Source organism: Chelonia mydas, chromosome 24 (genome assembly GCF_015237465.2).
Source record: "Chelonia mydas isolate rCheMyd1 chromosome 24, rCheMyd1.pri.v2, whole genome shotgun sequence".
In the NCBI taxonomy this organism is placed as follows: Eukaryota; Metazoa; Chordata; order Testudines; family Cheloniidae; genus Chelonia; species Chelonia mydas.
In genome coordinates this window covers 2,562,579-2,573,359 of record NC_051264.2, presented here as the reverse complement: position 1 = coordinate 2,573,359, position 10,781 = coordinate 2,562,579, and the positions used below count along the sequence as shown (strand labels likewise).

Genomic DNA, 10,781 nt, shown 5'->3' with positions numbered 1-10,781 from the left:
AGGACAGAAAATGTATTTTCAGGGTTACAAAGAGAGCCACAACCAATCACCAGCTCCAAAGGGATGCGTGTCACACAACCTGTTCTGCGGTCTTGCAGCCAACCACGCCGTTTGAAAATCATCTCACATTTTCCACCAGATTAAGTCACTTGTGGTGGACCGTTCAGCATCAAAAAGGACAAAGCAAAATATGAGCATAAGACAAAAGTGCAAAACCACTAGACTGTAAAGAAAAGGTAACATGTAACAAGAAGAAGTCATACAGAGGCCTGGTTTATATAGGCGATGAACACCCACAGCCCCCACTGATTTCGAGTGGAGTTGCAGGCTCCCATTTTTGATAAGCTGAGTGGTGAATCTCTCTCTTCTCTTTCATTTCCTGGTTGTTTCTTCTTCCGTGGATCTTTCTTCTGGGTTTAACATGGGCCACAGCTTCCACGGCGGGAAGAATAGCACCTGCTACTGTATCTCCTCCCATACCCACATAAGTCCCCATAGCCACCCCCGTATCCACCACCGTACCCATACAAGCCCCCATAACCGCATAAGCCCCTATAACCATATAAGCCCCCATAACCACCCCCATATAAGCCCCCATAACCACACCCATATAAGCCCCCATAACCACCACCATATAAGCCCCCATAACCACCACCATATAAGCCCCCATAACCACCCCCTAAACCACCTCCATATCTACCCCCGTATGCACTACCGTAAACTCCACCATAACCAATTGAGCCACCCAAAATACCGCCCCCAGATACACCCCCAGCTCCATAGGGTACAGCTGGTAAGCTGCTTCCCACTACACTGTGTTGTGGGAGAGTAGAGAGAATTGGTCCTGGGAATAGCACGGAAACTGGTGGTGGATAGACCACTGCTGTCGAGTCTCCACACGAGGTGATACAAGGCTCATTGCGGGCAACAACACATGGATCTGGGCATATGGCAGGATAACATGAGCTGGGTCGGTAACACAGGTCTTGGCAGGAAGACATCTTTTGTGGTGGTCGTAAACCTGAAACACACAGAAGGGAGTGGAGGAAATATAACACGCTGTGGGTAGAGCTGCTGGTCAATAGTTATATTTCAAACCTGACCTCCACGGTTTAATGGAAACAGCAAGGTCAGATCATCAGCCCAGGCAACCCATTGGGATTCCAGTGAAATCACCCGAGGAGCTGGCAATGTGTATTTACACGTAAAGGCTCAGAGTATGCAGTCTATTATCCAAGTCGTCTAAGGCTGAGAATTTTCATAGCTGTCTGAAGAATTTACATGTCCAATCCCAAATTATAACTATTGGGAACAGAGGTCCAAATCCCATATGTAGATTTTAAAATCCCAACGAGATATTTTGAAAGTCAGCATGTCCAAACATCTACGATTGGCAAGCTACAGAAAGTCTCCTGTGCAAAGAAAGACGCTTCCTGTCCCAACCTTTGTAAAATCACACCCCAGGACTTAGGTCAAAATTCAAACTATCAATAAAGCAACAATTGGCAGCACTCGGAGCCGGAGAGACTTACCAAGTTCACCAACGGGAAGAAGTCAAGAGAAGTGGATAGAACAACCTGGAGTTGCAGGCACTTTTATACACCTTCTTAGCCAATGGGAAGGATAGTAGACACCCTTTATGCACTCAGACCTTGTTATTAACCCAATAAACTATTTTCTTCAATGTGCAACTCCTCTAATTATTGTAATGGCTTTGATCATGGTTAAGGATTACTATTCAATTCACAGACCCACATAGGGTGACATGCATGCTGCTACTGGCAATTCCCTGTCATCTTGTATCTTTATGGTCCTGATCTCATCATGGTATCATTCCATTGGCTTTCTTGGTGTCAACAGGGGACTAAATCTAGCTCCATGTCTTTAATTCTGCTTTGAATAATCTCAGACTATGTGGGTGACTCAGGGGTGTATCACTGATACAATCTGCTGTCATGTACAAGATTCCACATTAGTTCTTTATATCCGGACTAGTATCTAATTAGTGGCAAGGTGGAGTTTACCCTTGAAACTCCTTGGAGGATCAGAGGTATTACTTAGCATGCTTGGAATACCTACCCATACCAATTCACTATGTGTTTGCGCCAACATGCTTTTGAAATCCGTGGATGTCTTTCCAATCAATGCAATAGCCTTCAAACTAGGCCTCCTGGATTACAATACTCTCCTGGATTCATGGCCAATTTAAGACCTATGAACAACTTCAGTACCCGATAAGCCTTCAAAGTGGAGCTGAAGCAGGATCAAAATGGTGAATACAGTTTTATTTTCTACCTCTGCCCAGAGATGACATTCAGCCTAGTGGGTTTAGGCATTCCCCTCAGAAGAGAAGTGCAGTTAAGTGATCAGTGGTTTAGAGCCAAGGATTCAAGTGATAATCAAAATAGAACCCACAAAGTCTACTGACTGCAGTCATTTCCCTGAGTTGCAGCAAAGAGTGGCAACAGGTGAAAGGAAAGAGTGCAGTATTGTGTGAAGTCTTGGGAGTAGAATCTTGGAATTGCATCTCCATCCAGGCCCGAACAAGACAGTGGTGTTCTTCTGGGACAGTGCACCTCACAAAGCCCCGGAGGGATCGCACGAGACATGGAAACGAAGTCCACTGTCACAAACACACAAAATGAGTCTTCACTAATGGAGTCTAATGTCTTTTGATGACCATCATTTTTACAGTGAATTGGAGGTACCATAGCTCGAGATAACAAAAGCTACATCATCTGTACTGTTGAATCTCTGCTGCCTTTTTGGATTGACTCCTGGTGGAGCTCTCGGGCTCTGATATGGTACCATTTGCACACCCACATTGCAATAGTGTATAGGACAATGGTAGCTTCAAGGCAGTGAAGAATCAGGCCCTTCAGTTCTATTTCCATCTGGATCCTGAGGTCCATTCGAAAAATCAGTTGAACTAACCGTTTGCCCTGCATTTCCATTGGAGGTCTCAATTGACAGCCGTGTACAATGCAGTTTTATAGCAGGGTAATATGGAGGAGGGTTCAATAAAAAAGTCTCTGCTCCTAGTGAAACTGCCTTGATTTTCCGCCACTTTGCCTAAGGATTTCACTCTCAAAAACAGGATCATCCCTCAAGCTCATGAGGGGTAAATTTGCATCTTAAACTGGTGTAATTCTGGAGTTACTCTGTAGAAGTCAAAATAGCGATGCTGGATTTCTACAAGCAAAAAGGACAACAGAAGCCTGACCTGTGTCTTGTACCAGAGGCAGGGCAAACCCAACCCTTTGATCTATCCAATCTATCTATTTAAACCATGATTTTCTAAAGGAACTAGTGTTATTGGATGCCTGAGTTTTGGGCTCCCACACCTCCCTATCCCCTTTGTTTCAACTTTAGTGGGAGAAAAGGACTATTTAGTCTGTATTCCTGTTGCAGAAAAGTTGGAATGTGTGGAAATCCAAACACAATTTGCCACGACCTGAACATTTGGTTTGACGCGCCCATGTGCTAATGAGCAAAATTTAGGGCAAGCAGTTGGTTTAATTCTCAGGAGACTGTACTGGCATATATCTGCTGCATGTACATGGTTGTGATGTTGACATCACTATTATGTTTTCCTTGCATTGCACATGTTCCAGTACCTTTTGTTGTAATTTTGGAGTACATGTAGGGGTGTAGGTTTATTCGGGACTTGAGTTGGGATGACGGGATGGATATATATTTCCCAGCTCTGTGGAATTGAGAGAATATCCCTGTTTCCTGCTCCTTACCCCCCGATAGCTCCTAATCCTTGCGCGTACAGCTTCAGACATTAATAAAAAGGTGGCAGTCTCTTTCATAGCAATTTATGGTTTCCCTGTTTTATGAGGCCAGCAATTCTCACAACACCCATATGAAACAGGTAGTTATTATCTTCTTACCTAAGAAAGTGATCACTGATGCCCAGAGCCTAACTGAGTTGCCCAAGGCCACTCCGGTGGAAAGATGGGGAAACTCGGGCACATCTAATTCCTAATAGTTATCATTTGAACTCTAATATCTCCAGGATGCGTTCAGGGCTCCATCGTGCTGTTTGCAAGACAAGCCGAGAGTCTCCGACGGTCCTCATCTCAAAGAGTTGATGAACTAACTAGACATGACAGAAAGGGTGGAAGGAAGGTTTATCATTCCCATTTTACCGATGGGGAGGTGATGAAGAGGGAGACGAAGGGCAAGGCTTTCAATACACTTTAGCACACTGAGTGCTGAGCTCTTCTGAACATCTGGCCCCAAGTGACTTGCCCAGTGTCCCGCAGGCGACGAGTAGCAGAGCTAGTAAAATGGAACTCAGATTTTCTTTCTCTCAATTCTGCATGGCCTTATCCACAAGGTCATTCATCCTCTCTAAGGTCCGCCTCTGTTCTTCAGTTCTCTAGGCTTCATTGTGGCGTTTGTAATTCTCTTTTGAGATCGACATCCTACAGTTCCCTTGAAAGTTTCTGGTAAAACCCACAGCAGAATGAAAGCCAGTGACAATATTTAGGTTAAATCCCTGCCTGTAAAAAGTAAGCACATGGCAGACTTAGAATATTGCTATCGCAGACATACGGTACTTCAAAATTAACGTGGAAAATTGTAACATGGAGCACGGAGGAGACAATGTTACTCATGCCGGTGATTTTGTTAAGATTGAATCTCAGAATGCAAACCAGCTCTGTGCAGCATCAGAATACAGTACCTTGGTTTCTAATTCGTACGTGTCAGCAATTGATGCTGATAAACAAACAGAAAATGTTATTTTGTGAAAAGAGATCACTCAGCTTATGGAAGCTGTCATCGTTGACTTTCCTTCAATGGTGCTACGCCAACTTATATCAGCTGAGAGTGGTGGCTCTCAAACTGCAGTTTATACTCATATGAATTCAGAAATTTCCAGACTCGATTCAACCACTTGTTCACATCCTTTAGTGTTCTGTCTCTTCTAGAATAAAGAAACAGAAACCTCAGAAAAATTACGAAGGACAAAGGTGTCCAATATAGAAGAAAATGCCATTTCTTCTTCTTCTTCTTCAAAATTTCTTCATTACACCCCAATGATAGAGAATCTCTTTGTCAGTCTCTCTCTAATTATACCTGAGTATATATGAGAGGCAATCACCATAGTTAAATGGAAATAGTAGGGTGAGATCCTAAGCTGGTGTGAATATGTTGACTCACATGAGTTAGCCAAGTATATTTCTACGTACACATATTAAAAAGGTGCCAGAATAATGTTGTCTAATATCAAAGTCGCTTTAGCCTGAGCCATTTTTTTTTTCTTGCCTAAGGATATGAATTAAGCAGAATTAGTGCTCTCGATATGCTGTGTGGCTTTGAAATTAGCTGTTGGTGGTATTGATTTCTAATGGTTGTATTGATCCGGTGCTAAAGTTGGTCAGATTCTTGATTAGTCTTCTTTCTCCTGGAAGCTCATTCCTCAACCATGCCTTCCCCCCTCCCTCCGATGACTAAGTAAACTTTATTTCCATCTCTCCTGGTCTTCTTCCCAGGTTTTGTCAGAAAACATTGTCCCTGAAGAACACCACTGACTTGCTAGGTTATGAATGGAAGTGCAGTTCCAAGATTTTAATCCTAAACCTTTAAACAACACTGCACTCCTTCCTTTCATCTACTGCCCCTTTGTCACGCAACTCAGGGAAATAACTGCAGTAAGCAAACCTTGTGTATTCAATTTTGTTCATCGCTTGAGTCCTTGACTCTAAAGCACTGATCATGTCTTCAGACTGGAATGTCTAAGTGCTTTAGACTGAGTGGTTTCAGAGTAGCAGCCGTGTTAGTCTCTATTCACACAAAGAAAAGGAGTACTAAATTGGTCAGTCTCTAAGGTGCCACTAGTACTCCTTTTCTTTTTAGACAGAGTGTTATCTCTGGGCACAGCTAGAACACAAAAGAATATGCACCGTTTTGAGACTGCTTCAGCTCCACTTTGAAGGCTTATCGGGTATTGAAGTTGTTCATAGATCTTAAATTGGCCATGAATCCAGGAGAGTATAGTAATCCAGAAGGCCTAGTTTGAAGGCCATTGCATTGATTGGAAAGACATCCGTGGATTTCAAAAGCATGTTGGCACAACACATAGTGAATAGTTATGGGTAGGTATTCCAAGCACTCTAAGTAATACCTCCCATCCTCCAAGGAGTGCCAAGGGGAAACTCCACTAGTGATACACCTCTGAGTCACCCTCATATTCTGAAGTTATTCAAAGCAGAATTGAAGAAATGGAGCAAGATTTAGTCCCATTTTGACACCAAGAAAGTCAGTGGGATGATAACATGAAGATATCAGGCCCATAGAGATTCAAGATGAAAGGGAACTGCCGGTAGCAGCATCCATGTCATCCTATGTGGGACTAGGAATTCTCAAGTAATCATTAACCATGATCAAAGCCGCTACAATATTTAGATGAGTTGCACATTCAAGAAAATAGTTTGCTGGGTTAATGACAAGGTTCAAGTGCATAGAGGGTGTCTGCTATCCTTCCCATTGGCTAAGAAGGTGTATAAAAGCGCCTGCAACTCCTGGCTCTTCTATCCACTTCTCTCGACTCCTTCCCCTTGGTGAGCTTGCAAAGTCTACTTGGCTCCAGTTGATACAATTGCTGCTTTAGTGAATGTTTTAACTTTGAACTAATTCCTGCTCTAATAGGGTGTGACTTTAGAAATGTTGGGACAGGGGCATCTTTCTTTGGGTAGGAGTCTTTCTGTAGCTAGTCAATTGCAGGTATTGGTGGATGCTGTCTTTTCAAACTATCTGGTTGGGATTTTCAAATCTGCATATGGGATTTGGACCCCATTCCCAAAATTATAATTGGAGATTGGACATGGAAATTCCTTACACAGTTATGAGAAATCTCAGCCTCTGTCTACTTTGATAATAGACTGCACTACTCTGACCCTTGATATATAAATACACATTGCCGGATCTTCAGCTGACTTCATTGCAGTCACAAAGGTTTACCTGGGTGATGATCTGACTCTACTGTTTCCATAAAACATTGGAGATCAGATTTCAAATATAATTTGAATATATATATATACGTAGTCTCCTTCAGGGCAAAGTTAGCCTGTGCTTTAGGTGTGTTGGGCAGAAAGTCACTTTAAGGGCACTTTACTCCAGAGTGGACAACTTCAGAACTCTTATACCTTAAACTGAGGCGTGTGATGCTGCACATTACTAGAGATAATATACTGGGTGAGATGGACCACTGACCTGATGCAATACGGCAATATTTGACTTTTTACTGGTACAACTCATGATTTTCGATCCAGATCTTTAGCTGGTGTAAGTCAAAGTAGCACATTTGAGTGACAGGCAAGTATGATGATTTAGACGATCTGAGGGGTCTAGACCCTGTGTTAAACTGGTTTAACAGGAACACTTGAACAATTTACTGCACCTCCATAATTGTCTAAAATGGGTTGAAAATTGCAGCCATCCATGATGGAAATATTCTCTATTGTGGGTTAGGAATTAGTCTGAGTCTTTTTTCCTCATCCTTCAGGGGCTGGTGGGAATGGAAGGTCATGTGGCCATGGCACAAATAGGGCCTCAGAAAACCTGCTTCAGGACATGCTCTCTGGCACAGGTTTCCTTGTGATCTTGGGCAAGTCCAATGGGACCAGAATCTCAAAAGGGCTCAGCACTCACTAATCCTAGCTGGACTGGAAACCCATCCTTGAACCTCCTGAAACCAAACCCACAGAGAGACTAAGGCATCTAACCTCCCCTTTAGTCCCAGGCAGAACCTGAGAGTAGGCAGTCACTTTTCTATTTCACTTGTGGGTCCCAATCCAGTAGATATTCTCAGTGTGCACCTACCCGTTGGGACCTCACGGAAAAGACAGCTAAGGCAACTATGTCAGCAATACTGGGGGCTGGCTGGTTGGTGTGGACGTTCATAAGAATACCCGGATATGTAGCCTGCAGAAAGGGACCTACATAGCCCCCATTATCATAGAACACCAGCGGTGATTCTCCTATTCCATTGTCAACAACGTGTTATGTTTCCTCTGCTCCCTCCTGTGTGTTTCAGGTTTACGACCATCACAAAAGATGTCTTCCTGCCAAGACCTGTCTTACCGACCCAGCTCATGTTATCCTGACATATGCCCAGATCCATGTGTTGTTGCCCGCAATGAGCCTTGTGTCACCTCGTGCGGAGATTCGACAGCAGTGGTCTATCCACCACCAGTTTCCGTGCTATTCCCAGGACCAATTCTCTCTACTTCCCCTCAACACAGTGTAGTGGGAAGCACCTTACCAGCTCTACCCTATGGAGCTGGGGGTGTATCTGGGGGTGGTATTTTGGGCGGCTCAATTGGTTATGGTGGAGGTTATGGTGGTGCATACAGGGGTAGATATGGAGGTGGTTTAGGGGGTGGTTATGGGGGCTTATGCGGTTATGGGGGCTCGTATGGGTACGGTGGTGGATACGGGGGTGGCTATGGGGGCTTATGTGGGTATGGGAGGAGATACGGTAGCAGGTGCTATTCTTCCCGCCGTGGAAGCTGTGGCCCATGTTAATCGCGGAAGGAAGATCTACAAAGAAGAAACAACCAGGAAATGAAAGAGAAGAGAAAGGTTCACCACTCAGCTACAACACTACTCAAATCAGTGTGGGTTTTGGTTGTTCGTTGCTTGTATAAATCAGGCCTATCTATTCTTTCCTCTTGTTACCTGTTACCTTAGCTTTATGGTCTATATTGTTCTGCAGCTTAGTCTTATGCTCATATTGGGCTTTTGTCCTATTTGATGCTGAGGAGAAAAAAACGTTGATTTATCAGCAAATGTGGGTTGATGTATCTATGCACTGACAGACAGGATTTAGGGTAAACAGCTGATTTTACCCTCAGGACGCTGTCTTGGGATACAGCTGGTGAATGTGTTGTTTTTGTTGTGACGTTCACTAACCATAGTGGGGGGTTTCTATTTGGGTCAAGCCAAATTGTGTTCAGGTTTCCACATTGTGTTCAGGTTTCAATACATTTTGTCACAATTTTAGAGCATATGTAATTTTGGAATGGGGGGTGTAAAGCGATTCCGTGTTTGGGGAGGGCTAGTGAGAAGGAAGGGGTATATATCTCACACCTCCGCAGACTTCAGCCATAGCTGGGTCTGAAAAACTCACTAGCAGGGAATATCCCAGTGGTGACCTAATCCGGTCTAAAGCGTGGAGAGTGGCTCTCCGGTAAACCACACATCCAGCCGTGACCTGGGCAGGAAGACCGTGTTTCTGACTGGTTAGCCATTTTGACCATGGGGTCTGCCGGTCAGGACAAAGGGGGGTTCAAATTCAGCAGCTCCCACCACAGTTCCACTGAAAAGTCAACACTCGTTTTCCTCTGCCGGTTGTTTTCCATTCTTGTGGTTTGTTTATGTAACTGAAATCTTTGCAGTTCTCCCCTTGGGCAATAGCACTCGGGTAGGATATGGTGAGGCTTTCTCAGAAGAACAGATTTTGGTTTGATTCACAAACACTCACTGTTATTTTATATATCAATGGTCTTCTATTACTAGGATGGCAGGAGTATGTTACTTGAGTGGGAGGCCCAATTTGGAGTACTAGTGTCATTTTAAACTATGTGTGTAAAAGTCTGTAATGTCATTTCCCGAATCAGGTGGTGCTTTATAGCCTGGGAATTTAATCATAAACTTTCTACCTATCATGAGACTTAAGCTCTGATTTTAGGCTTTCAAGGGAGGCTGCAGAATCTGATCAGTGGAGGTTCTGAAGAACAGGTTAAACAAACACCTGTTAGGGACGGTGTAGGTGTAGTTGGTCCCACCTCAGAGCAGAGGGAGGGACTATATGACCTCTCGAGGTCTCCTCCTGCCTTATATTCCAAACAATTCTATGATTCTATAGACTATTTAGAACAGGGAAATATATTCTTTTTGAAAGTCATTCATTTATTCCCATTCTATTAGAGACAAGTGTAACAAGCGGGTAATTCCCTCTTGTGCAGAGCACCTACACAGTACCTTTGACCAATTAATGTACTGATTTTCTTCTCTCTTATGAGCATGAGTGGGATTGATGCAGGACATAGAGCTTGTACTGACTTCCTGCAGAGGGGAGAATTTCATCCAAAGTGTTTTGGAAAGAAAGAATGGAGGGGAAAGGAAAACCAGAAGGCCGATAATATGATGCAGCATAATTTTTAATGGGAATGAGCATCGGAGTTTACACTTACAGAAGGAATGAATGCAGAGGACAGAAATTGTATTTTCAGGGTTACAAAGAGAGCCACAACCAATCACCAGCTCCAAAGGGATGCGTGTCACACAATCTGTTCTGCGGTCTTGCAGCCAACCACGCCGTTTGAAAATCATCTCACATTTTCCACCAGATTAAGTCACTTGTGGTGGACCGTTCAGCATCAAAAAGGACAAAGCAAAATATGAGCATAAGACAAAAGTGCAAAACCACTAGACTGTAAAGAAAAGGTAGCATGTAACGAGAAGAAGTCATACAGAGGCCTGGTTTATATAGGCGATGAACACCCACAGCCCCCACTGATTTCGAGTGGAGTTGCAGGCTCCCATTTTTGATAAGCTGAGTGGTGAATCTCTCTCTTCTCTTTCATTTCCTGGTTGTTTCTTCTTCCGTGGATCTTTCTTCTGGGTTTAACATGGGCCACAGCTTCCACGGCGGGAAGAATAGCACCTGCTACTGTATCTCCTCCCATACCCACATAAGTCCCCATAGCCACCCCCGTATCCACCACCGTACCCATACAAGCCCCCATAACCGCATAAGCCCCTAT

General features: G+C 43.8%; 1 protein-coding gene across 1 annotated transcript; it reads left to right on the top strand.

Moving 5' to 3' along the window:
• The first annotated feature begins 8,067 nt into the window (after positions 1–8,067).
• LOC119564109 (scale keratin-like) lies at positions 8,068–8,538 on the top strand. Its single transcript, XM_037882834.2, has one exon. The coding sequence runs from the start codon at positions 8,068–8,070 to the stop codon at positions 8,536–8,538; it is 471 nt and encodes a 156-aa protein (XP_037738762.1).
• Positions 8,539–10,781: the final 2,243 nt, after the last annotated feature.

What these genes read in the sequence shown, in the direction of transcription:
- LOC119564109 (XM_037882834.2), top strand. Translation starts at nt 8,068, where the DNA reads ATGTCTTCCTGCCAAGACCTGTCTTACCGACCCAGCTCATGTTATCCT.